The sequence below is a fragment of the Neovison vison genome, chromosome 13 (genome assembly GCF_020171115.1).
Source record: "Neovison vison isolate M4711 chromosome 13, ASM_NN_V1, whole genome shotgun sequence".
Classification (NCBI taxonomy): Eukaryota; Metazoa; Chordata; class Mammalia; order Carnivora; family Mustelidae; genus Neogale; species Neogale vison.
Genome location: NC_058103.1, coordinates 31,865,578 through 31,893,262, shown reverse-complemented (window position 1 = coordinate 31,893,262; position 27,685 = coordinate 31,865,578). Strand labels below are relative to the sequence as shown.

General features: G+C 53.1%; 1 protein-coding gene across 1 annotated transcript in view; it reads left to right on the top strand.

Moving 5' to 3' along the window:
* The first annotated feature begins 6,503 nt into the window (after positions 1-6,503).
* PLEKHD1 (pleckstrin homology and coiled-coil domain containing D1) overlaps positions 6,504-27,685 on the top strand; it is a 29,009-nt gene continuing 7,827 nt past the window's right edge. Inside the window, exons 1-6 of the mRNA XM_044230906.1 lie at positions 6,504-6,708; positions 17,491-17,584; positions 17,935-18,024; positions 18,254-18,330; positions 19,198-19,289; positions 20,294-20,346. Coding sequence (XP_044086841.1) covers positions 6,560-6,708; positions 17,491-17,584; positions 17,935-18,024; positions 18,254-18,330; positions 19,198-19,289; positions 20,294-20,346 — 555 coding nt within the window. The 5' untranslated portion in view covers positions 6,504-6,559. The remainder of the gene's footprint in view (positions 6,709-17,490; positions 17,585-17,934; positions 18,025-18,253; positions 18,331-19,197; positions 19,290-20,293; positions 20,347-27,685) is intronic.

Sequence of the window (27,685 nt, the reverse complement as noted above, 5' to 3'; positions counted from 1 at the left end):
GGGAAAAATGAAGATGAAGCCAAAGAGGGAGATAAGCCATAAGAGATTCTTAATCTCAGGAAACAAACAGGGTTTCTGAAGGGGAGGGAGGTAGGAGGGATTGGGTGGCTGGTGGAGGGGGTATGTGCTATAGTGAGTGCTGTGATTTGCGTAAGACTGAGGATTCATAGACCTGTACCCCCGAAACAAATAATACATTATGTGTTACTAGAAAAATAATAATAAAATAAAAATTTTTTTTAAAAGTTGCCACATTTCCCAAACACTCTTTCAAACCAGTTGTGACTAACATTTTGGAGAACTAATTCCTGTGATAAATTCGAAGCAGTGTACAATGTGTAAGGATTCTTAGAAAGTCAATAAATTTTTACTTAGAATATTAAAAAAAAATTTTAAAAAGGAAAATGCAGTCAAAGTGGAATATACTATTCAATAAAAAGAGGTAGGTGGTCTTCTAAACCTCAGAAGGTTTAGTCATCTGATGAGTCATCTGAGCTGAATCTTGCAGTCGGGATTTGGGGGAGATGAGAAGAAAAGCACTCTGGACTGAGGAGCTGCGAAGGCTTGGTGGCTTCTCAGAATATCGGACTTGGCGTGGCTGGGACAGCTTGGGGGCGAGAGTTGAGGGAGAGCCCAGACAACAGGTTGGGATGAAGGAATGTGACCCAGTGGGGCTGAGAGAACCCTGAGGCCCAGAGACGCCCGGTGATTGTCCTCAGTTCACACAACTGATGGCAGAGCCTGGATTTAAACCCCTCTTCACACTAAAAGCAGGCAACAAGTCCGCCATCTCCACAGATTGTTTTCTCCTACATTCCCACCACACCAGGAACCCCGACCCTTTTTTTTTTTTTATTGAGGCCCTGGGGGTGGAGGTTGGGGGGTGTCATGCTCCATTTGATGTGCAAACAAATAAGAAATTGCAGGCCTTGAATGGGACCAAGTAACACTAATGGATTCAGTAAGTGTTTCTTGAGTATCAATTACAGGCCCCAGACTCTGTCTGTCCTCAGGGATCTCACCATCTGGAAGGGATGCAAACACAGAGAGGAAAGCGCCAAAGGAGGCAGACAGACCGTACTAGAATGGGAGGAGGGGCAGAGTTCCACAGGAACCAAGCAGAGATAACCCGAGGGATGGTGGTGCGGTTCCTGCTGAATTATTGCCATACCTTGTGGAATCCAGGACTGGAACCCCAATGATGGAATTAGGGTGGGAGGAGGGGAAAAGTTTCCATGAGATCTGATGCTGCAGGAGGGCCTGGCCTGGAGCCCAGGTCTCTTCCGCCTCTTCAGCTTCTTGGCCCCATAGGGATGCTTGGGCAGGATCTAGCTAGCAGCCTGACATCAGTGCCAGGGCAGCCTTGGGAACTCAAATTAGACACACTCCTGGGTCCTTCACTTGGCACCAGCCTGGCCCACCTGCCTGAGACTGGGGTCAGGACAAAGAGGGCTGGGAGCTGAGGAGGCCGCCCTATGGGAAGATCTGCTCTTGTCCCAGTTGCTGGGAGCTTTTGAGACCTGATCAGGATGTGACTCCAGAGAGACCCTTGTCACCCTTTCCTGAGAATGTCTTCCTGCCCATTCCTGACTGGAGTGGGTTAAGGAAGACTCTGGCTCACTCTAGCTGAAGTGTAAGATCAGTGACCTGCACCCCAGTCAATATTCACACATTGCCTTACCATGGGCTAGTCATATGTTGTGGCCATGCCAATACCTGCTTCATGCAACAGTGGTGACTATCAAGTGGGCATGCAGACTCTGGATAAAGGCAACATCATGGTGATGTATGTTCTTTCATACAGCCAAGGAAATCATCAGAATGGAAAGACAACCTAAGGAATGGGGGGAAATATTTACAAACCATATCTCTGATAAGAGTTAATATCCAAAATATGTAAGGAACTCATAACTCAGTATAACCTGATCAGAAAATGGGCAGAGGTCTGGAATAGACATACGAGTACCAAGCTAGGGCTATTGGTATAGGTGCCAACTGAGACGCTTATGTGCAATGTAAACACACCCTCTGATGATTTTAAGGGACAAAATATATGGTATCATCCACCAGGGAATATGCCTAATCCAGGGGTGGTATTGGCTCATGAGGACCAAACCACTACTGTGTTATCACTAAATGAAGATTTAACTAAAACAAAAGCAACAAAAGCAAAAATAAACATGTGGGACTCTGCCGAACCAAAAACCTGCAAGCAAACCAGCAACAAAATGAAAATGCAACCTATGGAATGGGAGAAGGTATTTGTAAATCAGTGATCTGATAGGGGACAGGGGACTAATATCCAAAGAAGACAACTCAATATATTTTTTTAATCCAATTAAAAAGTGGGCAGAGGAACTGAATATTTTTCCAAAGAAGATATACGAATGTCTAACAGGTACATGAAAAGGTGCTCAGCGTCACTAATCAGGAAAATGCAAGTCAAAACCACAATGAGATATCATTTCACACATAGCATAGCTGTTGTCAAAAAGGAGATAGTAAGTGTTGGCAAGGAGGTGGAGGAAAGGGAACTCTTGTGCACTGTTGGTAGGAACGTAAATTGGTACAGCCACTATGGAAAACAGCATGGAGATTGCTTAAAAAATTAAAAATAGAACTACCCTGTGATCCAACAATACCACTTCAGGGTATAATATTCAAAGGAAGTATCCTGAAGAGATGTCCACACTCCCATGTTCGTTGTAGTGTTATTCACAACAACCAAGATACGGCAACCATGTAAGTGTCTACAGATGGATGAATAAATGAAGAAAATGTGGTTCATATATGCACAATGGGATAGTATTCAACTGTAAAATTAAGGACTTTCTGCCATTTGCAATAACATGGATGAACTTGGAGGACCTTATGATAATGGAAATGAAACCAAACACAGAAGAACAAATGCCCTCTGATCTCACTTATGTGTAGAATCTTAAAAAGTCAAATTCATTGAACCAGAGAATGGGGAGATGTTGGTCCAAGGGTACAAACTTTCAGTTATAAAATGAGTAAGGTCTGGAGATTGAGTGTACAGCATGAGGTCTATAGTTAATAATACTGCATTGTATACTTGAGATTTGCTGAGAGTAGGTTGGAAGTGTTCTCACCACACACAGGCACACAAACAAAACGGTAACTATGTGTGGTGATGAATACATTAACTTCATTGTGGTAAGCATTTCCCAATATGCATGTAGTAAGTCATGTTGAACAATGTAAATATTTACGTCAGTCATGCCTCACTAAAGCTGAGGAAACAAATAAAGGCCAAAAGAAAATAAAATACATATTCCTGTCACTTCCCACATTCCGCACGTATTTGAGGGTGTTTCATGCTCCAGAAATGACTAGGGGAGTAGTAGACAACCTTTTTGAAAAGTAGTAGACAACTTTTTGAACTTCATTTTACTCCCCTGGAGAACGAAAACTAATATGTACCTCATTGAGACTGTTTCAAAAGTCCAACGAAATGGATAGGATGTATCTTAGAACATCAGCTCCGGGGCTGAACATCTGCCCTTGACTGGTCTCACCCAGTTCCTGGTTAAGATTGAGCAACACCAGCCCCTGCTGGGTCCAAGGCACTGAATTGTCACCAGCTTGTTTTGTCTTCCTCAGAAGCACCTGCCTGGCCTTCAGCACTCTCACCAGCGAGGGCAGAGAACACAATGGAAGCAGAAACGGCTTCTCCCAGGGCTCACTTGGTATGATCTGGGCTGCTTAGTTGAGGGAAGCATGCCTCAACCATTACCTAAGGTCAGGTGAGGTGTCCTGTGTGTAGAGGGGACCAGCAAAGATTGGTTTCTCTTCGCCCCTGAAGAAACTTGTGCTCTGTTTGTTCCAGTAAAGACACTGAACATTTCCCAGGAGCCACTTGGGCTCATTCTGCCCAGCTCCTTGGGAACAGTTTCCTTAAGAACGATTCCAGGTATTCTGCCTTTCTTCCTCCTATGGCTCAGGAGCTCAGCACTAGTCCTTTCCAAGCAGCTAAAGCTGGTCCTGACCTGATTAAGCAGAAAAGGAATTATTATATTAAAAGGACATTGGCAGGGCTAGAGAACTAGAAAACTAGACCTGACCAGAGGTAAAGCTTCCAGGAATGCTGCCACACTGAGGAAGCCCGCTGATGACAAAGCTGCCACCACCACAGAACTCTTGATGCTGCTGTCTGCATGTCACCTGCCCAGGACAGCCACTGCAGCCAGTGTGGACACTGCTTGCTGCCTGGGGGGATGCAATCTTGCAGCCACAGCTGACCCCCAGTCACGTGCTCCTAGTACCACCTTCCCTGGAGATACCGATGCCTCTGCAGGCTTTTTTCTTCTTGTCTGTCACCTGCATCTCCAAGTCCTGTCCTAGTACCCCCAACCCATGCCCTCCACCCCAAAAGGCTTCCAGCACAAGTTTTCTAGCTTCCAATCTGGGAAAAGCAGGACTCCTAAAGTGGAACATTTTCCATGCTTTGGAACCTGTGTCCAAAAGAGCCCTGAAGCGTGTGAAATGTCCACTCTGCCTTCTATCCTAGCCCTGTCTCTTCCCACCTGGTGGACTGGGGCCCTGGGCCAGACCTGACATGTTTCTGCAGGGGCACGTGCATGAGGCGGCACAAGGGGATTCAGATGTGGCAGTTTGGACAATGAGCACCAATGTATGCACCCGGGGCTTGGGAACTCCAGAGTTCATTAAGGGAAGGTGTGGGAGCCCTTGGGGAGATCCCTTCTTGACCAGACTCATGAAATGAAACGTTAGACCTGGGAAGGCCAGGTGGGGAGGACATAGTGAGGATCGCAAGCTCAAATCCCTACAGGGAGGAGGCAGGCAGTTAATAAATGAGCATGACAAGCTGAGCAAAGGACAATAGGACATGGCGGGTCTGGAAGAAGACCATTTTAGGCAGGAAAATTTTAAAAAGGTTTAAAGGTGTGCAAATGTTGGTAAGAGAAAGCAGTTGCTTAGGAGGGGGTGGGGGATGGCAGTTGACTGGATAGGGGCAGGTGGGAACTTTCTGGGGTGATGGAAATATTCTGTATCTTGTTTGGTGGTGGTTACTCTGTATACACAATTAACAAAATATACTTGGCCAGATAAATACTTAAGGTCTGTGCATTTATCCTGTAATAATTACACCTCAATTTTTTACTTAGGCAAATTAATACGGTGTATCTGTAAACCGATCTGGCTCTTAGGCAACCCATTTGCAAACTTTTGTTCTAATCCGACTCCTTTTTCTTACACAGGAGGAATCAGAGCTCCTGGGGGGCGTGGCGTGGTGGTTTTTCTCAAGGGCACAGAGGTGGCTCCTCCGCCCGGGAAGGGTGACTGCAGTGTGGTCTAGCGGGCTGCCTCTTACTGCGCAAACTCACTCCCCTGCTTTTGGAGCGGTGCCAGCGGGCCGCGGGGTAACACAGCCTTTCCGTCCAGGATCCCCAGAGGTTGTACAGACCTCTACCTAGGCGTGGAGGTCAGCGGATCACCCAGAGCCTAGGCGAAGAGGAGCGGAAGTGGGTGGAGCGCCGGACCCCGGCAACACCAGGCAGGCGCGCAGATAAATCACGGACGCAAACTGCACTGACTTTCGGCGCTGGCACCGAGTGCCAAGTGCCGACGCAGACAGCCAAGTTCTGGGAAGAGGAATCTGATCCGGGCGAGGCGGCAGCGGTGCCAACTGAAACCCACCCGAGGGGGGCGGGGAGGGCGGGGAGCCTGCTCTCCCTGCGGGCGCTTCGGGCACTTACGGAATTCTTACCTGGCCCGCGCCCAGCCCGAGGAGGCATTGGCATCTCCGCTTTACAGGTGAGAGAAGCAAGGCTCTCCAAAGCTCCTCGGAGCTGCGTGAGGACTCAGCTGGGGTTCCAAGCCCTGCTGTCTAACACCAAACCCTTGCCCCTTGCTCTCCTCTACCCAGCTCGAGTAGGTGTCTGCAGGAGTGACCCAAGCACATTACAAAGCACACGACTTCCCAACTTCGGTGAGGCCCTGCCCGCACGCCGGAGGGTACAGGAGGTGGCGGTGCGGGGTAGAGCGGGGCGCGAGGGGTGGGGGTGGGGAAACGCAGAGGCCGCATTCCCGGCCGAGCGACCCGCCGGGACCTTCCGGGCGCGCGGAGCCCGGCCCTCCAGCCGGCGCCAGCACTGATTGGCGCTCGCGGTCGGCCTCCAGCTAGCTCACCTGCCCCTCCCAGCCAATCGGGGCCACCAGAATTGGGACTGTCGCGGGGAGCTGGAGGGAGATGCTGCGGTCTGGAGGCTGAGCCGCCCTCCCCGCCGAGTTCCCACCGGGCCCGCCCCAGCCGCGAGTCCAAGGCGCAGGCTGCGCGCCTCGCGACCCTTCGGCGCCGCGCTTCACGCCCCGCGCGCTTTCGGGCAGCGGGTCCTGGCCCGGGCGGCTCGGCGCCTCTGCGGGCTGGAACGCGCCCCGACGGCGCCCGGAGCCGCGCGCCGACGCCGCCTCCCCGCAGCCCTCTGTCGCGCGCCCGCCCTTGCCGGAAGCCCCCAGTCTGTGCCTGCCCCGGGGAGTGGGTGGGCCCGGCCCGGGGCAGCCCAGCGGAGGCAGAATGTTCACGTCCAAGTCCAATTCGGTGTCACCCTCGCCCTCCCTGGAGCAGACGGACTCGGACGCGCTGGACATCAGCACCAAAGTGCAGCTCTACGGTGTGCTGTGGAAGCGGCCCTTCGGGAGGCCGTCGGCCAAGTGGTCCCGGCGGTGAGTGCGCCTCCTGCGCCCCGTTAGAACCGCCTGGGGAGGGAGCCCAGGGCCTAAGAACCCTGTACCATTCTCGCTATTACCGTCGGCCTCTGACTTCCTTGGTGACCTTGGCCTCGCCCTATTTCACTCCTGACTTGGCTGTCCCTGGAAGATGTGGATCTCAGCTGGGACCTGGGCCATCCCTGTCGGAGTGCTGGCCCACCTGGGGTGGTACCACTGGCCCCGGGGACGGCGGGGATTCCTCTATGGAATGCATCTAAGTCTGGGTGGGGAGGTAGGGCATGGGCCAAAGAGGTCATGGCCGTGGTAAATGCCCATCTGGGTCAGGTTAGGTCAGACTCTGCCTGGGAGGGAAAGATATCCAGCCAAAGATATCCTCCTGGGATCCCCACAGACAATTCCATTATCTCCACAAGCCCCCCCTCTCCCCAACTTGACCCTGTGCTGGCTCCACCGTGGGCTTCTGAAAGACTCAGCCGCGAGAGAGAGGAGGGGTGAGGAAAGGTCTGTGCCTGCCTTGGTGGCAGTCATGTGGCAACCCCTCCAACTCTCCCCTGAACTGATTTTTAGAAATCTGAACCTTAGGGAAAACAGTCTCCAGTGCTCCGGCACAGAAGCCAGAGAGGAGGAACTGAGCTGAGGCAGAGATGCGTGGAGACTGAGGGGCCAGGGGAGAGGATGGATCGGTCCTGTCCCAGGGATCGATCTGTAGGAAGGGGTGCTAAAGAGGGTCAGAGCAGCCCCAGCCCAGCTTCCCTGTCCACAACTCAGAGGGGACTCCCCAGATGCCAGGCAGTAGCCACTTTCCACTTACAAAGGGGCCCAGAAGGTACTGGAGGAAGGGGCTTCTTACAGGAGGAAGGTATTGGAGGGATGGCTCATAGCCCTGAACTTGCGGGAAGCTCCCTGCACTGGCTGCAGGAACAATGGGCCATCTTCTGGGCAGTTTCCACCCTCAAGCCAATCTCAGTTCAGAGATTTGCTATTAGAATGGTCGCTAGAGCTCAGACCCTGATCCAGCCTCTCCCTGGAGGTGTGACCCTGCACGGAAAGGAGGAGTGTGTCCAGATGCTCTTTCCCATCCCCCTGTGAGTCTGTCCTGTAGCAGGGCCTCAGATATCCCAGAACCACAGATCGCAGAGATGTGGCAGCGGTTGGTTCTGATGTTCTGTTTTGATGAATAATTTAATATTTCTATAAGACCCGTAGAACAAAAGGATCCATGGAAGGTGCTTCATGATTTACGGAGCGGGTTTCGCCTGCCTTTGTTGGTTCTGCCAGGTTTCTCTCTGGGATTGAGTGGGAGATAGGTTTCTCGAATTCCTCCAAAATTAAACTTCTCTCTCATCCCCTAAACGGAGGCCCGGGGCAACGCGGAGGGCATCTTCTGGGGGGCTTCCAAGGTTGGGCTAAGAAGCAGTTCCTGGTCTTTAGCAGGGCACCCTGGTGGGGAAAGGGAGTGGGAAGGTTGCTTGTAAATTCAAGTACCATCATCGCAGTGACCCCCATGCCCCCTCTCTTCTGCCTTAGTTGCTCCCAGCAGCTACTGGTCCCACCCCATCGGGTCTGGCTCCTGCCCTGAGTCTGGGTCTCATCCTCCAAGACCTTTCTTGCCAGCCACTTGCACCTGATCACATCTTTAGTAAATACTAGGGGTCTGTGAACCCCAAGGTCGATCTCCTAGCCCCCATCACTTACAGTGGTGGGGACCCGGGCCCTGTACCCACAGTTGTCTTCAGGATTGGGAGGTGTCAGGAGCAAAGGATCCCAGCTCAAAGCCCATTGGGGGCACCAAGGGAGGCCTGGGAGGCTTTAGCTCCCCCACCATACTGTCCATTAGCAGCCCCCACAGCCGCTCCAAAAGCTGTCCAGTCTCATTGAGAACAGCGTGTGCTCTGCAAATACAGCTTCAGCTCAAGTCCTCCAGCCTCCTTCTGAGGGGGTTGTCACCTCTGTTCCCTTCTTTTATAGGAATTCTAGAGCTGCCACTTAACAGAGTCCCCCTCCCCTGGGGTTCAGGAAACAACTAACAGCCCACCTGCCAGTTGTGGGTGGGGGAGACCTGATGCTAAGCTTAGCCCCCTCTTGCTTCCTGGCAGGGCCCCCTGGGCCCCAGTTCCCCATTTGGAAATGGAGTCGGGACTTCAGCTAATTAGTGGCCACAGGAAGGCTTGGGGAGAGGGCAGCCTAGGCCCACCCCTGCAGAGCCTTGCCATTAAGGCGATCGATGCCCTGGCTGGGGCAGCTAAGGGGAGGGGGTCTGGAAAGGCTCCCGCCGCATCAATAACAGGCAGGATGGAACCAGCGGTGGCCGCCTGGGTTCTATAAAGCCTCTTCCGCTCAGTAGCTCAGGACCCATTTCAGGGCCTTTGCCTCCCAACCATACCCCACCCGAGCAGCCCTGCCTTTCCTGGGGTGGGAAGATGCCCTCAAGCTAAAGGATCCGCTTTCTCCCCAGGGGCTACCAAAAGGGAAAGGAATCAAAACCTTACTTAGAAGAGAGAAGAGAACCTGGGAGAAGTGACTAGAGGGTAAGGTTGATGACTCAGTGCTCCCTCGTCTGTGAGGAGTGGAGATGCAGAGGCTGTTGGCAAAGACCAGGAGGAAAGGTGCCGAGAGTGTCTCAGCCTCAGCCAGTGTCAGTTGCTGCAGGTCTGGACCCACAGGCAGGCCAGCCCTCCCAGGGTTCAATCCTCTCCCCAGCCTCTAGTCCCTGTCCCAAACCCTTCTGAACAAATGCCAAGGCCCGAGCCCCTGATGAGGAGGGCCCAGTCAATTCGTGCAGCAGGGCCTTCTATACAGCCCCGGGTTCCTCCTTCCCCCCATATAAGGTGGCCAGTGGGGCGAGCTAAGAGTCAGTGTCCACTAAGTGCCAGGGGAACCGTGAGACCGTGGCCCCACTTCCCAGATCTCAGGGTGTGGAAAGATTGTGGTCACCGTACCAAAAAGATCTCGGGGAGACTCTATTCCCACAGGGATTTGGGTCTGGGAGTTTCATCAGTAGCCCTGAGTGCTGTTTCCTAGCGATGATGTCACCACACGGAGCCGGCCCCCAGGCTGAGGGGAAGACCTAGCATGTCGGCAGCACACGCCAGGCTCAGGCTCTCGTGGCAGTGCGACTTGGTCTCTCTTTCTGGCTGACACAGAACTCCGCACAGCTGGCTGCCTGAGGTGTCCCGTGGGCACAGCTGTAGCGTTATTGCTCGTCTTCTGTGCCTGCGTATTCCTCTTCTTATCATCGACTTGGGTCCTTCAAGCTTCATCTAGTGCCACAGTGTGGTGGGAGGTGGCCAGGGGGCAGCTGAGGATCTCTCCAGATCCTTCGGTCTGTTACCCCTGCCCCTTTTGGATGTGGTGGCATCCAGGTTCCCCTGAGCCCTTAGGTTAAGGAAGTGGGTGCCGTCTCACAGCCAAACAATGCAATACCAGCCGTTCATTCCGGCTTCACTGACACGTGATGATTCACGGGAACTTCTTTTTAAAATTTTTTTTATAAACATATAATGTATTATTAGCCCCAGGGGTACAGGTCTGTGAATCACCAGGTTTACACACTTCACAGCACTCACCGTAGCACATACCCTCCCCAATGTCCATAACCCAACCACCCTCTCCTGACCCCCCTTCCCCCAGCAACCCTCAGTTTGTTTTGTGAGATTAAGAGTCTCTTATGGTTTTTCTCCCTCCTGATCCCATCTTGTTTCATTTATTCTTTTCCTACCCCCCAAACTCCCCACATTGCATCTCCACTTCCTCATATCAGGCAGATTATATGATAGTTGTCTTTCTCCAATTGACTTATTTCGCTAAGCATGATACCCTCTAGTTCCATCCACGTCGTCGCAAAAGGCAAGATTCCATTTTTTGATGGCTGCATAGTATTCCTGTGTGTGTGTGTGTGTGTGTGTGTGTGTGTGTGTGTGTATACACCACGTCTTCTTCATCCATTCATCTGTTGATGGACATCTAGGTTCTTTCCATAGTTTGGCTATTGTCCATTAGCAGCCCCCACAGCCGCTCCAAAAGCTGTCCAGTCTCATTGAGAACAGCGTGTGCTCTGCAAATACAGCTTCAGCTCAAGTCCTCCAGCCTCCTTCTGAGGGGGTTGTCACCTCTGTTCCCTTCTTTTATAAACATTCGGGTGCACGTGCTCCTTCGGATCACTACGTTTGTATCTTTAGTGTAAATACCTAGTAGTGCAATTGCTGGGTCATAGGGTAGCTCTATTTTCAACTTTTGAGGAACCTCCACGCTGTTTTCCAGAGTGGCTGCACCAGATTGCATCCCTACCAACAGTGCAGGAGGGTTCCTCACGGGGACTTCTGAAGGGAAGCGGTTACCAGTGCAGACAAGCCCTGCTTCCCTCGGTCCCCGAGCCCAGGAGCTGGGCCTCGTGGCTGCTGACGGCCTGTTTGAAAATGCGCCTCCCCGGAATAGGGGTCAGACCTCAAGCAGGGCCCACACTGGCAGTTCAGGACTTGGAACTATGAAAGCGACTTCCTTTGAGAGCAGCTCTGGCTGTGCTGGAAAGCAAACCTAGGCTTAGAGGCGGGCGTTTGGAGTTCGGGTCTGGGCCTGCAGGAGACCAGCTGCTGAGCCAGGCCAGGGGCCCTGCCCCATCTCACCTCACGGGCCGCTGCAGTGGAGGTGGGTCACGCTGTGGTTTTTCAGCTGTGTTCTGTGGAGGACTCCAGAGATCTCTTGACCGTACCACAACGGGGTGGGGCTCCCAGCCTCTGCCCACTTCACCCAGTGCCTCTGCACTCGGATGGGTATTACATAGTAACCTTGTCTTTACTGTATTGTTTGAAGAATTGCGCTACCATTTGTGAACACTCCCTTGAGGTTTCCTGCTGTCCTGCTGTCCACACAAGTGGCATAGGCCAGGACAAGCTTCCCCGGAGCCCACCGGGTCACTCGGCATGAATAGAAAGGGACATACGCTGGGGGCTGTGTCTTTTCTTACCTTCCTTCTGCCACTGCTGAAAAAGGACACTTCTTTTTTTTTTTTTTTTAAAGATTTTATTTATTTATTTGACAGAGAGAGATCACAAGCAGGCAGAGAGGCAGGCAGAGAGAGAGGAGGAAGCAGGCTCCCTGCTGAGCAGAGAGCCCGATGCAGGGCTCAATCCCAGGACTCTGAGATCATGACCTGAGCCGAAGGCAGTGGCTTAACCCACTGAGCCACCCAGGTGCCCCAAAAAAGGACACTTCTGACAAGCTATCCTTCCCCTGCTCTAGGATTTACCTGGTCCCAAACACCACGCACCTGTTCTCAGCGCCCGAGAGTCTCAGGGATAAGGGAGACGGTGTGCCGGTCTATTCTGGAAGTTTGTGCCCAGGGAAGAAGGGGCAGCCAGGCTGGACATCCGCCTTCCAGTGAAACGTAACCCGTGTGTAGCTCACCTGTCTACTGGGCTCTCGCTGCCCTCTTGAGAGTGAGTTAACTGACCCAAGGTCTGATCCCACATCCTGAGGAAACCCACACCTGCCCCGGGCTTCTGGTAATCCTCAGGGAGCTCCAAACGCTTATTTCCTGAGGGGTCTTCTGCAGCGGGTCCTCCTTGCAGCAGCTCAGCTCATCCCTCCGTCTCCCCACCCCCCTTCCCCACCCTCGCAGGGACATACCCGCCTTTCACACAAGGTATTTGCGAAGAGGTTTGGCAATGAAAATGAGGGAAGAGGCATTTAAATCACAGAAGTGTGAACCCTGTCTCATTGAATGCTGGCTCCCTGTTTTCCGGAGCCTTCCAGACACCCCGTCTTGCCACCCCCGGAGATGGGATTGTTCACCACTGTCTCTCGACACTGTAGGACCCAGACTCTCACATCTGCCCTGGGTCCTCTGTCCTCTGCACTCTCCCGTCAACCCTCCTCCCCACAGCCCTCCAGGATTTCCCCTGGCTCCAACTTGCTCTCGCTCTCGCTCTGTGCTCCAAGGCCCTTTCTGGCCCTGACTCCCAAACTTGACTTTTGCCTTTCCAAAGAGTAAGGAGCTCAGCAGAGTGGACCCCTTTCTTAAACAGGACCTGCCCAACTTTGAAGATACCCGTGGGTTTAAGTGTACTGCCTGTCCTCTCACTTCCGACTGGGTTGACCATGAGGCCAGTGTTGGCCATGAGGCTCTAGCTGAGCCCTCGTTGTGTTCAGAGCACTGAGGAGGGGAGTAAAAGGTGGAGACAAAGCTTAGGAAATCCCTCCCAGGTTCCCTTGTTTGTACTGGATGGCACTGGTGTCCACCCTGTCACCTAAGCCGGCAGCTGCCGTCATCAGCAAGAAGCAGCCCCAGCCTGCTCTGGTCCTTGCTTCTCTCTTTGACCTTCACTCACCCCCTACTATCCCTTCCCCATACCCCAGCCTACCCCTTTTCTATTCATCTGCCAGTAATACCAGACATGTTTTGTTAACCTTGAACACATGGTTCTTTACATGTGCTGTTCCTTCTGTCTGGAATGCATTTCTCCCTTTGCCTTCCTCCCAGAGTCTTGAGATACTCCTATTCAGCCTTCAAAACCCTGCTCGGTTGTCACCTTCTCTCAGAGAATTCCCTTGGCTGGACACCTAAACCATCACTTCTCCCCAGTCTATACTCTTCTTGTCCCTCATACAAACTGGCAATGTCAGCGTGTATCTGTGTGCTTTCCAGTGTCCCGGGGTGTGCTGGTGCTTGGCCATGTTGCAGTGCCCTGCCGGTGCCTTATAATCATCCCAGCTGTGTGACCTCACTTACCAGCTGTGTGACCTAGGGCATATGACTTAACTCCTCTGCGCTCATTACCTTGCCTCACTCATGTGAGGAACGAATGAGTTAACACACATAATGATGTTACCAGAACAGTGCCTGGTGCAAAGGAGAAGCTCGATAAGCATTAGCTGTTTTTTTAAAGGCTTGATTTCTACTCAGTCTCTCCTATATTCGACTCTAAGCTCCTCGAGGGCAGGGAGTCAGAAAGCCTCAGAGGCCCACTGAGGATTTGGCTCTATCCAGTGATTCATTAATGCCTCCTGACCTGAGCTGACCGGGAGCTTGCCATCTGTCCACTGAGATGAGTTCTAGGAAAATAGCCACTGCCGGCAGGAGGGATTGGGAGGGTCAGGCTGAGCCATGCGGACCGGCCATCCCAGAGCACAACAGTCCAGAATATCAGCTGCGTTAGCAGATCGAGCCGACTTCCCAATCTGCCCCTCCCTTGCTGCTTGATCTCCCTGTGCCTCCACTAAGTCACCAACATCCAGAAGCACAAATACCTCCATCTCTTAGAGTCGCTGTGAGAGATAAAAAAAAGATAATGCCAGTGAAATACTTGCCAAGGTGAGCGTCCTGGCACCTTGCAAATGCTCATTTAGCTGGACATGCAAATACCATCCTTTAGGGCCTGAGAGAGGAGGCCATGGCCTTGACCAGACCCTTCCCCTCACTCACACGCTCTGGGCTGCACCCCAGGTGGAGTGGGGCTCACTAGCAGGGCTGCCAGGGAGAGGCCTGGGACTGCAGACAGAGCTCCGGTCAGGCCTGAAGTTGTTCCGGGATGGAAGGGTGGGCCTTGGACAGGAGGGAGCTGAGATGCAGGGAGAAGCCCGGTGCTTGGAGGACAGGGGCTGGCTAGCTGGGCTGGAGGGGCCGAGGGCTGCTGCCAGTAGGAGCCAGTGGGCTGGCAGGGGAGATGGGAACAGAGGCCGGGGCAGCCTGCCGCAGACCCTAAAATATAAATAATAACAAATAATATTATAATCACATTTATTATAACCATAATAATAACAACAGCAGTAATAAAACTAAGCATTTATTGACTATTTACCATGTGTCACAATACACTACGTCTTTATGTGAACAAACACATTTAATTATCCCCCAAACCCTAAGAGATGAGCTGCTATGATTGTCCTCGGTCATACTTGGACCTGAGGCCTGGAGAGACCAGGTGACTTGCCCTGGCCACACAGCTGGTACGTGACAGAGCTCTGACCCGGGGCTCCCCAGCCTCAGCCCCTCTCGCCTCCGGCTGGTGGTTTCCTGCCCGGTGCTGCCATGAGCAGAAGCAGCTCCGCACGAGGGGAAGTAGGAGCAGGGACTGTGGTCTGCAGGCTTCTGTCCCAGCCCCATCTCTGCCCAAGCTGGGTGACTTTGCCCACATTATTTCTGCCGTGGGCCTCAGTTTCCTCATCTGTCAAATGGGAGCAAAAGTCCCGTCTTCCAGGATTGTGACCTCGATCAAACACTCAGGCACACTCAGAACACTAAGCAGGGGAGCCAGCACACGAGAACAGCTAAATAATGGGGGTTGTCTCAGCCCTGGCATCGTCCGCCAACTGCACAGGGCACAGAAGGAGATGCCTCTGGCTCGCAGTCAGAATGAGAGCGTCGGGGAGCAAGGGGAATTTGAAGAAAGGGACGGGAAGAAGTGTCCTTCTGTGCCGGGCCACTCCGGTTCTGGGCTCTCACCTGCTGAGAGGAAGCTGGGCGTCATCAGTGGGAGTAAGGGCTGTCACTGAGACAGGTTTATGAATGAAGGTGGCTCCTGGAACCTGGCAGTGTACTGGCCGAATGCACCCTTTGTTGGGCAGTACTCACCCCTGCCCGCTGCGGATTCGCGCTCCTCCAGGTTCATGCTGGCCCCCCTCCCTTGACCTTCACGCCCACCCAAACCAAGCTGAGCAGAGCTGACGCGAGGCTGGCCTTGGTGTGCATAGTGTGTGGACCCTTCATGGGCCCCGTTATCGGGTCTTGCTACAGCCATGCTGTGAGCCTCACGGTTCCTTCCAGAGTCCCACTTGCTTCTCAGGCCCTTTGCACCTGGGGCTTCTCTGCCCGGAGCATCTTCTCAAATGTCACCTTCATGATCAGGCGCTCCCTGAGCACCGTGTTTAATATCGAAACCCCCACCCACCACTCACCCCGTTACTTATCCCACTTTATTTCCCCCCTGAGCATTTGTTGGTATCTGGTACGTGGACTTTCTCTCTTGCTTACTTTCCATTTGCCCACCCATGCACACATACTCAACTGTAAGCTCTATGTGTCTCTCTTGCCCACAGTTCGCTCCCTAGCACCGAGTACAGTGCCTGGCACACAACGGGAGCTCAGCAATGAGTCTTCACATCAGCCCCAAGAGACAAATATTTGCACCCCTCATGTTATAGAGAAGCTTTGAAAGGGAGGCTGAGCAAGGCTGAGAGCTCGCCTGAGATCGTGGCTTGAGGGATGGGGACTGTTTGACGCCAGAGCCCCTGTTGTCTCCCTGCCCGTTGTGGCCAGTGACCATCCACCTGTTGTCCCTCCTCCCTGGCTACGTCCCTGGCACAGTGCTGTACCCTCGAGGGGGAGGGGACTCCGGAAGTGTCAGGAAGGAAAGAAGCTATTTGTCTTTGTTAGGCTCCCGTAACAAAACACCAGAGACGGGGCAAAAGGCCACTTAAACTGTTCCAGCTCTTCTGGGGTAGGTGTTATCATCCCCATTCCACAGGTAAATAAACTGATGCTCAGAGAAGTGAGCTAACTCGCCCAGGGTCCCCCAGCTGGGACATGCCAGGTCTGTCTGGTGCAAGCCTGTGTTCTTAACTACCCTGTGAAGTTTCTAGGAAACCGGCAGGGGGCCTCTCCCTTGGCCTGTGGATCAGAGAGGGCATGCCCCTGCCCCTCAGGAGCCCAGCATCCCTTCAGGACAAGATGAACACCTGCGCATATGGGCGATAAGGGTCCAGTGCATGGCCCAGTCAGCAAGGGCAGGAGGAGCTGGGATGGCACTGTGGGCTGGGCAGGTTCCCAAGGAAGGGGGCAGCCAGATGAAGAGCAATAGTCAGGGCTTTCCGGGGAGGATGCACAATCTCCTTTGCAGGACTGTACAAAATGTAGTGAGGTGAGGGGTGGTCAAGTCAAGGTCAGTGTTGGCTTGGACAGAGAGGCTGAGGGCAGAAGTAGCGGGAAACCCATGAAGGGGTCAGGTGCTGGAGGGCCCAGACTGTCCCTGCATCTGGGCAGAAGGTGGTATTGGTGTCCTTTCTCCATCAGGGGTCGAGAGGCGTGGGGGAGGAGGGCACGGACAGGATGTCCCCAGCTCCATTCGGTGTTTGGCTGGGCCAAGAGGGTCAGTGTAAATAAAGAACTAGGATTGGCGATGGGCTCACACCACAGGACAAAGCTGAGCTTCTCTTTCCTGGGAGAGGTGAGGTGGCAGCTGTGGGTGCCCTGGGGACCCTCTCCCTGCAGTTGCAGCCTCAGGAAAGGTCACGGGGCTGGTGGGCCTTCATACCCACATTCCATGCCATCGCCAGCTTCATGATTACTTGTCAGAAGACGCATCTTGGGATCTTACACAATCTGTTAGCAAGGAGGGAGGCCTCCCAAAGCTCTGTGTTTCCTAGAACAGAGAGGCTGAGAGGCAGAAATGGTGGGAAAGCTTTCTTCTTTCCCTCCTCCCCCCTCTCTTGGGGGAGACCCTAAGCGACTAGAGCTATGACTCAAGGGGTTGAAGATACCGGAGGGGAAGGGCTACAGGTGCCCTCCTGTGCCAAGGGTGCCAGTGTGGCAGGAGGGAGGTAGCCAAACATGGAGGTCCGTTGTGGCCGTCCCACTTCCGCTTCCCACTGGGGCGAGGGCCAGGCCGTTCCAGCGGTGGGTGACTGGCCAGCTGAGGCCTCGGCCCGGATGGGGAACGTGAGTTGGTGAGGAGTCTGAGCCGGTGTCCCCAGGGTGGCAGGACCTCCGAGGCCTTCTTACTGTCCCAAGAAACCTCACGCCTTCCCTCCTGGTTGCCTCTTCCTCCTCACCACCCACTCTAGGTTTTTCATCATCAAAGAGAGCTTTCTTCTCTACTACTCTGAGAGCGAGAAAAAGAACTTTGAAAGCAATAAATACTTCAATATACATCCTAAGGTGAGCATTCTCCCCCACCCCCACCCCCAGGGCCACAGTGGAGAAGGTCTCATGGGCACAATGGGGGAGCGTATCCTGTAAGGGTAGAAGCCCTTCTCTCTTCTTGCTCTGGTCTTGCAGAGAGTCTGGAGAACAAATCCTTCCTGGGGCACAAGACTCCCTGCCTCTCCTGGGCTGGCCCCTGTGCCCTCCTGTGCCCCAGAGCCTACCCCAGCTCTTCCTCTTCCTTTTGGGAGTCAGTCTGGCCCCCAGCCTGGGTTGCTGGGCAGGACCTGGCTTTGGCTGAGGGCTCCCAGAGGCCTTGAGTGACCTGGGCGGGGTGGGGGCTGCCTATTCTGGTTCTTTCCCAGGGCGTCATCCCCCTAGGAGGCTGCCTGGTGGAGGCCAGGGAGGAACCCAGCATGCCCTATGCCATGAAAATCTCCCACCAGGACTTCCATGTGAGTAAACTCTCCCCTTAGCGTGGACTTAGCGGGGCAGACCAGCCTCTCCAAGGACCTCCAGACTCTCTAGGGGCAGCCTGTCCAGTGGCCTGGCCTGGGAGGGTGTCCATGTCCTAGGGATGTGTGATGGAGGAGCAGAGCTGGGCCCTTGGGGCCTTGTGGGCGGTCTCTGACGTCCAGGGAGTGGCCTCCCCTCAGGGACACCTGTGGCTCCTCTTCCTGGCAGGGCAACATCTTGCTGGCTGCTGAGTCCGAGTTTGAGCAGACCCAGTGGCTGGAGATGCTACAGGAGTCCGGGAAGGTGTAAGTGCTCATAGGCAGGGGGACAGGTCCCGAAAGGGAATGGTTATGGGCTGGGCCCACCCTGATCTCCTTGCCTCTCCGCTGGGATCCTGGGTGGGCACTGAGACCCCAGGAAAGGACAGGGTAGGGAGAAAAATAGCTGGGCCTCCTTGGAAACAGAGCTGTGGATGCTGGTTAGGGTGGGGAAGAAAGGCCAGGCCAGGTGTAGAGCATCTGCAGGGGGATCTGCTAAGTGGGCTTTGAGCACAGTGAGCTTGGCCTGTCTGGAGTCACAGGTGGCAGACGTGGTTAGCACTTGTCCTGAACTCCTGGGAGCAAATCCAGCATCGCTCGGGGGGTTTGGCTGCCTCCCGACGCCCATCTCACCTCCCCAGGCCCACAGTGAATCCTGGCACAGCCTGACACTGGTGCTTTGTAAACCAGAGTCCAGATCATAGAAACCTCCAGCCTAGCACGATCTGTTTATACATAAACCCCCGTCCTGGCACCTGCCTATTCACGCCGGATCATGCTTTCAGTTCAACAAATAACACCGAGCGGGCCCCACACCAGGCCCTGTGCCCCGGGGGTGGCGTGCAAGGGTGTGGAAGGAGGCTGGGAAGCAATCTCTTCCCCGCTTCGCAAGTGCTGCTGGCCCTGTCCACGGTGGCCCACTTCGCAGCCTGGGCCAGCCTCCAGGGACGGTAACCGATCGATGCTGGTGGCATGCCCAGAACCACGGGTGCCGGAGTGAATGGGGCTGAGATTCTGGAGGAGACGGGATGGGCGAGCGCAAACCATGCCCAGTCTCCTTCTCTGCCAGCCTTCCGTTGTGATGATTTTGTGTTTCTTCTTCTCTTCTCTGTCCCATCTGCCCTCCCTCCCCAGGACTTGGAAGAATGCCCAGCTGGGAGAAGCCATGATCAAAAGCCTGGAGGCCCAGGGGCTGCAGTTGGCCAAGGAGAAGCAGGAGTATTTAGGTTGGCTAGAGGGATGGACTGGAAGCTGAGGCTCCCTAGGTAGCAAGAACTTTGGGGCCAGGGATTAGAACCAGGGCTTGGCAGTGGAGCCGGGGGCAGGGCTTAGAGAGCTCTAGGGAGACACAGACCAGCCGGAAGCCTAGAGGCTTTGACCTTGTAACCTGTGTCCTTTTGGCCAGCATGACAGGGGGCAGGAGGACCTGGTGGCCAGGAGCCTGAGCTCTGGCCACAGCTTTGACCCTTCTCTGTCAGCTGTGTAGTCTCCACGCCGTGTAGCCCCCATAAACCTCAATGTCCTCATCCTTAAAATGGAGACGAGAATAGTCCCTAGGTTTCAGAGGTGGCAGAGGGCCAGGGCAAATGAGAACATGCCTGAAAGTCCTTATTTCTTGCCCACACGGTATGGGCCCCATAAATGGAGTTGATGTTATTCTGCCATGGGTCCCCAGGTCCCGACTTTGCCCCTAATCCCTCCTACCTGCCAGCTCACTTTAAACCTGACCTTGTGCTGGTGACTGGCTGCTCAAATGTTCTGTTTGGGAAAGAAGGTGAGACTGGGGGTTTGATCCTTTACCTGGGATCCTCTCCCCTGCCACCTCCTTAGATACTTGGGGCCTCAGCCCTGGTTCCTTAGACAGCCCTGTCCCCCCCAGGGCCTTCCCTCCCCTACCCACCAGACAGTAGTGCAGAGGGGTGGTGCTCTGAGGAGCAGCACCATTAACAGCACTTCTAGGGGGGTACAGACACCCACCTGAGCTTCTGAAGATGAGGCCATCCTTGCCTTGTGAATGCATGAACAGGGACGGTGAGTGGAAAGGAGGGCGGCAGCTGAGGCCAGCTCGGCGGCTTCCAGTCCCAGGAGCTGGCTCGGCTCTTTGGCCGGCCTGGGCATGGCAGGACGGACCATTTCCCTGGGAGTGAAGGAGGTTCCTGGAAGGCACCAGCCCCTTCCCCTCTGGAGCTGCAGTGAGCTTTCTGTGAGAGGGTGCGTACTTGCTTTGCAGACAAGCTGATGGAGGAGACGGAAGAACTTTGCCTTCAGAGGGAGCAGAGAGAGGTAGGCGCGCTGGGCTGCTCGGCACGGCTGCCCCTCCCCAGCATGTCCCACTCTGGTGACCCCTTCGCAGACTGGCCGGTGTTTCTGGCATTTGGGAATCATGCCGGGGAGCAAGGCCCCCAGAGAACTCGCTGGAAAGTCAGCCAGGTGGAGCAGAGAGGCCATGGGGTGACAGTGCTTGGGGCTGGCTCGGGCTTCTTGTCCGCAGTGTGTTTCTTCTTGCCGGTGCCCAGGGACAAAAGTGAAAAGCATAGGTGACCACTTTCTAGAGAGAGTCATCCCCAAATTGTATGAGCTATGTCAGGTAACGAGCTGCGTGTCACTGGTGATCTTCGCGGGAGGCTGGCATGGCCTCCGTGATCTGGAGAGGGGCTTCTGCATATCAGGGTGATTGTATTGGATGATTTCAGGGGTTCCTTCCTTCTCTAAGTGACACAATGGAAGTACCAAAAAAGCCAAGCTAATGGGACATTAGCCTGGGGCAGCCTGTAGAGACAGGGAGACCCCGGCCTCATTAAGGACAGGAAGCCATTGAAGTCCCCTTCATTTGGAATCTCCATGCAGCCTTGGGCCTTGCCTGTCCCGAAGGGCCATCAGCACCCCTGAAGGTCAGAGACGGGGAGTGTTTAGCAGTACAGACTTGGAGCAAGGCTGCCTTGGTCTGTATTTGATCTTTACCGCTTCTAGCTGTGCAACGTTGGACAAGTTACCTACCCTTTCTGAACGTCCATATTTTTTTTTTTTAAAGATTTTATTTATTTATTTGACAGAGAGAGATCACAAGTAGGCAGAGAGGCAGGCAGAGAGAGAGAGAGAGAGGAGGAAGCAGGGTCCCTGCTGAGCAGAGATACCGATGCGGGACTCGATCTGAGGACCCTGAGATCATGACCTGAGCCGAAGGCAGCGGCTTAACCCACTGAGCCACCCAGGCACCCCTGAACGTCCATATTCTTACATGAAAAATGGAGATCATGGAACCCATCTTCTCAGGATGCTGTGAAGATTAAGTGAGATGTTACATATAAAATACTTGGCACATAGGGCTGAGTGAATACCCATGTTTGTCAGTATCACACTCAGATTATTATTAACTAGGGGCCCATCCTGCATGTGAGCTGCCCGAGGTTTGAGGCTGCAGAATGGCCTGTCCACAGAGGGAGCCCGATTCAGCCCACTGCTCTTTGTCCCCTTGATTTTCCTTGTCCTCATGGGGCCAGGCTGGTCAGCCCCGGCTCAGTGCCCGCCTCTGTGACTTCCCTCTCGCCAAGCATCTTTCCCAACCACCCCTCCCTGGTCTCTGAGGCAGACCCTGCAGTCAGGACGTGTCACCTCCCTGGACCAGCCTGAATATTCCCTGGGCCCAGACCGCACCTGGCCCGGGATGAGAGCTTGATAAATGCAGGATGACTCCATGAGTGAGCGTTTTGGATTCTTATAACTTCACATTACATCTTGATTTTCATCCACTGGGACGATTCATCCTCATTTCTCTCCTTCCCCCAAATGGTGTCTGATATTCTTGCCTCCTCATCCTTCCAGCTGGACTTGATGCTCACTTTGTCAATGCACAGCAACAGAAAAAAACCAAACCAAACCAAACACAAAACAAAACCTCAAAGCCAGTGGGGATTTGTATTAGGATTGCGTGGATTTGAGGATCGGCCTTGTGACAGCGCTGAGCCTCCCTCCCCCCCCCCGCCCCCGGTGGGTATGTGGGCCTCCCTGCGTCCCTGCTGTCATCCAGGTCCTGTGTGAGACTCTTGGCATTTTCTTCACACAGTTCTGTCGCTTTGAGAAGCCGGACTTCCGGTGCATTGTCGGCAACCTAGAGGCAGGTAATTGAAGCCAGAGGAAGGGATGGAATGACGGACACAGCCACCGGCAGGGAGAGAGACAGACTTATCCATCAGAGAGGCTAAATCTGGGGCAGCAGTCAGTCGGAGGAAAATTTAGACACTCTATCTAGGTCTTTAGGCAGGAAATGAGGACAGCGGAGACCCACTGCACGCCGGCCTCACTTAAAGCCATAGCACGTTGAAGGAATGAGGCCTGACAGCTGTGAACTCCCTGGTTTTGTGGCCCAAGATGTGAATGTGACTCCCTCCGGCCTGGCCGATTCCCACAGCAAAGGCGGCTGTGGACGGGCAGAAGGGAAAGGTCCGGGGCCAGGAGACTCAGATTGGAGTCTCAGCTCCATCACTGACTGCATGGCCTTGGGGGCCTCAGTTTCTCCATCTGTGATGCTCTGATAAGAGTTAACGACTGTGCCCGCCCAGCTCCTGGGTTGCCTTGAGTCTCGGTGACTAGAAGTTACAGAGTGCATCGGGGACGCCCAAGGCCCTCGCAGGTGTGTGCCATGCGTGGTGGGGCCACACGAAGAGGAAGGGGAAGAAAGGCCCTGGGACTCTAGACATGTGAGCAGAGAGTGTAGGTGGACCTCCCCAATCCCCTGGGGCTCATCTGCCCTGGGGCCAGGAGGCCATGCCCTGCCCTGGGTGCAGGTCCCTCCAATGTCCCTGGCTCCCTGTGACCTCATCTCTCTCATCCCCTGGAGCAGGGCAGCCTGCCTACCTTTCCTTTTCTGGCTGAACTCTGAGAGCTCAGCCTTGCCTGTGCCCAGGGCCCGTTAGGCAGGCATCTTGCCACCCAGGCTGCTCCTGGTCAGTACAGACTCTGGGTGTTGGAAAGAACCTTCCACTTCAGGGTGAGGCTCTCTGCTCACCTCCCTGAGGGATGATATCCTGATTCTGTTGTGGGTAACTCACAAGCTCTGGAGCTATTCTCTGCCTTATTGCTCTGTTGTTTGAAAGCTCTTCCTTCCCTTGAGCTGGAATTTGCCTTCGGGTGACTTCTCTCCAACCCTGAGCTCCTGCACCTTAGGTCAGGCCCGGGGGGTCAGAGGAACAAGCCCTAGACTGAGAAGACAGGCTTCAGCAGCTGCAGGTAGGTCTTGGCTGACCTCAGCCTGTGGCAGGGCTGCTCCAAGTGCTCAGACCCTCTTGGCTGCAGGAACAGAAGGTTCTGGATGCTCCGGGTTTATAGATTCTGCTGTCATCCAGGCTTCTCAGGCTATACCCGGGTATCACTTTTAGTTAAGACTCACACAGGTGAAGTGAAAGGTGGAAAAGAAGTGAGCGATTGGGAAGAGGTTTCTGTTTCTTTGTCCTCATTAGTCCGTAACCTTCTTGTTAACAGTAGAAATCATGCTCTCTGTAGAACAGCCAGAAAACAAACGTTATCCTCGATCCCACAGTCAATAGACAACTGCTGCCAACATTTTGGTATTTTTCTTCAGTCTTTAAAAATACATGTTATTGTAGGGGCGCCTGGGTGGCTTAGTCGGTGAAGCATCCGGACTCTTAGTTTCAGCTCAGGTCATGATCTCAGAGTTGTGAGATTGAGTTCTGCAGTGGGCTTCACACACAGCATGGAGTCTAGCTGACATTCTCTCCCTCTCTCTGCCTGTGCCCCTCCACCTGCTTGTGCTCTCTCTTTCTCTCTAAGTAGATAAAATATTTTAATATATATTATATATATATTATTTTTTTTAAAGATTTTATTTATTGATTTTACAGACAGAGATCACAAGCAGACAGAGAGGCAGGCAGAGAGAGAGGAGGAAGCAGGCTCCCCGCTGAGCAGAGAGCCCGATGCGGGACTCGATCCCAGGACCCTGGGATCATGACCTGAGCCGAAGGCAGCGGCTTTAACCCACTGAGCCACCCAGGCGCCCCTATATATATTATTCTTATACATATTTTCAACATAATAGGATATTCAGTTTTATTTATTTATTTTTAAAAGATTTTATTTATTTATTTGAGAGAGAGAGTGAGAGAGAGAGCATGAGCGAGGAGAAGGTCAGAGGGAGAAGCAGACTCCCCATGGAGCTGGGAGCCCGGTGCGGGACTCGATCCCGAGATATTGGGATCATGACCTGAGCCAAAGGCAGTTGCTTAACCAACTGAGCCACCCAGGTGTCCAAATATTCGGTTTTATAGCCCGCTTTTTCATGATACCTTCATTAACACTGTACCTTTAGCAAGTTTTCATGTCATTCAACATTCTTCGAAAACTTCATTCTTAATGACCACATACCGGTTCATCCGATGTGATGTTCCATTTAACTACTCTTCTATCTTTGGAAACCTAGACTGTTTTTACTATTTTTTTTAAAGATTTTATTTATTTATTTAGAGAGAGAGATCACAAGTAGGCAGAGAGGCAGGCAGAGAGCGGGGAGAAGCAGGTTCCCCGCTGAGCAGAGAGCTGGACTCTGGACTCGATCCCAGGACCCTGAGATCATGACCTGAGGCGAAGGCAGAGGCTTAACCCACTGAGCCACCCAGGTGCCCCTAGACTGTTTTCACTATTTTAAATTATGGCACAGCAAACATCTCTGTACACTTAACTCTTGGTCTGCTGTCTAATTGTTTAGGAGAGATTCCAATGGGGGAAATCACTGAGTCTGAGCAAGAAATTTTAAGACTCCTGAGGCATATTGACAAATTGCTTTCCAGAAAATTTGTACCAGCTTTCACTCTCCCCAGCAGTGCGTAGCCATTTCCTTCTTTCTCTACGCTGCTACCCGCGTTTGAGTCCTTCCTTCATCATTGACTAGCTACCGTGTGGGGAAAAGGGAACAAGTTTCCTTGACCTTTAGGTACCTCCGCTTTCCTCATCTGTAAGAGGAGGATAAAAATATTATCCACTTTCAGAGCTGTTATGAGGATTAACTGAGTTAATACGTGTAAAGTACTTAGAACAGTAAGCTCACAGAGAATATTATCCATCATTGTCATTATTATCACATACAAGACCTGTTTCAGAATTCCCTTTTCTGTTCCTTTGAATTGCTGTCTATCCGTGAACAGATACCACACAGTCTTGGTTATAATACCATCTATCCTTTATGACACTGACTATGTTGCAGACAATTTGCATAGATTAACTCACGTGATCTTCCCATTAACCGTACATGGTAGTACTGCCCATCTCTAAGAATAGCGCCCATACCCTCTCTTCTCTCTGCACTACATCCAAAGGCAGTCGAGACCACACCACTGGCTTCATTTCCTGTGTGCGTGCAAATGACTCCCCATTGACAGGTGCAGTCCCTTTTCTCTGCTGAGCACCAACCCCTTAATATCCAACTGTTGATGTCACATCTCCAGCCAGATGTCTGAAAAGTACTGCAAACTCAGCATGTCCAAGGGCACTTGTGATCTGCCCCAGCAGAGCTGGTGGTCCTCTAGAGCTCCCTATCTCAAGGAATTCACCACCATCCATTGTTGGTGCAGACTGGAAACCCTAGAGTCATGTCTCTCCCAAGGTCTGATAGCATTGCCCCCACAAGCTCTTGAACCCGCCTGGCCACTTCTCTACATTGCACTGCCCTGTTCTGGCTCATGTTACCAGGTCTTGCTGGACGAAGGCAGTGACCTCCCACCTGGGTTCCTTGTATCCCTCCAGGCCCCTCTTCATCCCTTTTCTCCATGCTGCAGCCAGAGTCACAGTTCACAATGGAAGTCGGATTCTGTTGCCCGCCTTCTTCGCCTACTCCTTGCCCAAAACCTTGCTCTTGCTCAGGAAAAAAGACCCAAATCCCCAGCATAGCCCAAGGCCCTGTGTGGCCTAGTCTCCTCCCACCCACCCTCACTCTGGGCCCAGCTGTAAGAGTCTGTCTTGCTTCTTTCCGGGCAGGAGGTTTCTGAAGGGCCTTTGCACATACTGATCCTTCTTCCTGGCATGTTCTTCCCTCTTATCTACCTTCTGCTCCCCCCACTAGTCATATCCTCCTTCTTGTCCAAGGCAGCTTTCCATAGGCCTGTGTCCCTGTCCTGCACATCACGGGCCTTGGTTTGTAAACATACTCTCGTGTGTACTTATTTTATTAGTTTCTGATTCTTGCGTTGAGCCGGAAGCTCCGTGAGAACTGAGACGTGTCTGGTTTTGCTCATCTTCACATCCTCAGTGCGGAGCCTGGCAGGTGCTTGGCAATATTAAGCGCCCAATAAATATGTGTGGCATGAATGAATGAAACCATTAAAAAAAAAAAATCTCATTGGGATTTTTACTGAAATCGCATTGAGCCTGTAAATTAACTGGGAAGACCCTTTACTATAATCTTCCCAATCAGGGGCCTGCATTCTTTTCAAAAGCATAATTACTTTTACTGGGGATTTAGAAATAATTCAATGAAGCATGGTGGGCAGGGATTATCTGGCTTGGAGGAGAGGAGACTTGGGGACAGAGGAGCTGTCCCCAACACCTGAAGGGAAAACGGATCAGTCTTGTTCTATGGGTCTGAGGGGAGAAGCCGGACCTGCTGGTGGAAGTTATGAGAAGGCAGCTTTGGGCTCAGTTGGCCCAGGTGGATGAAATGGGCTGCCCCTTCTCCTAGGTGTACTTGGAGGACTCAGGGTGTCCACAAGTTGGCTGTGTCCTTGGCTTTGCCAGTCTTCTGTTTTGCTAAGCGCCATTCCCTAGCTCTTCCTTTGCTGGCTGGGATCTTCAGGGTTCAAGGCTGAGGAATGGTAGCTGAGGACAGCAAGTTCCCAGCGAGGGAGGTAGATGCTGATGGGAGAGAGTGTGGTCCAAGGACAGAGGCGGCGACAGGAGCATTGGAGGGAAGTTTTGCTCCATCAACAAGAGTCAGCCCTCTCCTCTGAACCCCGCAAGACTTGTGGCAAATTCTGGGCCCTTCCTCAATGCTTCTGTATTTGTAGCTTTCAGAGAGGGCCCATGCTGAGGTTGAACCTGGAAGGAAGAGCTGTGAGCAGGTTGTTCTGGAGTGAAACAGGCTGTCTGAAGAGGCAAGTTACCTGTCAGGAAAGCCGCTCAAGCAGAAGCTGGGCCATCCCTTGGCAGGAAAACTGATCCAGGGGTTTGAGGGTCTGACGAAGACAAACGCACCTTTTAAGTGCCCTTGACTGTAGAGGGCTCTGATTCATGAGTTGCCATTTCTCTGACTGTCACGCAGCACTCAGTGTGGGCCGGGCCTGTGGTTACGGACTCAGGTGGGAAAAGCATGTATCGCACAGACCTGGGGCCAACGCAGGGAGGAGGGGTAGGAGAAGCCCGATGACTGTTTGGGTGTGTTATCTTCAGGAGCATCGGTTTCACTCTCTGGTTCTTAGAGGTATTGCCAGGGTCTGCTGGCATCTGTAGTGCCAGAAAATTCTATCTTCCTGCAGTGTGAACTGTGGAGGAGCAAAGTAGTTGTCGCAAAACTGCTAACAGCTAAGCTTCTCTCCAAGCGCACCCTGCAATCCCACCTGCCAATGAGGCCTGGGAAAACAGGGCCTGTGGAGGGCACATACTTGCTGGAAAAAGATGG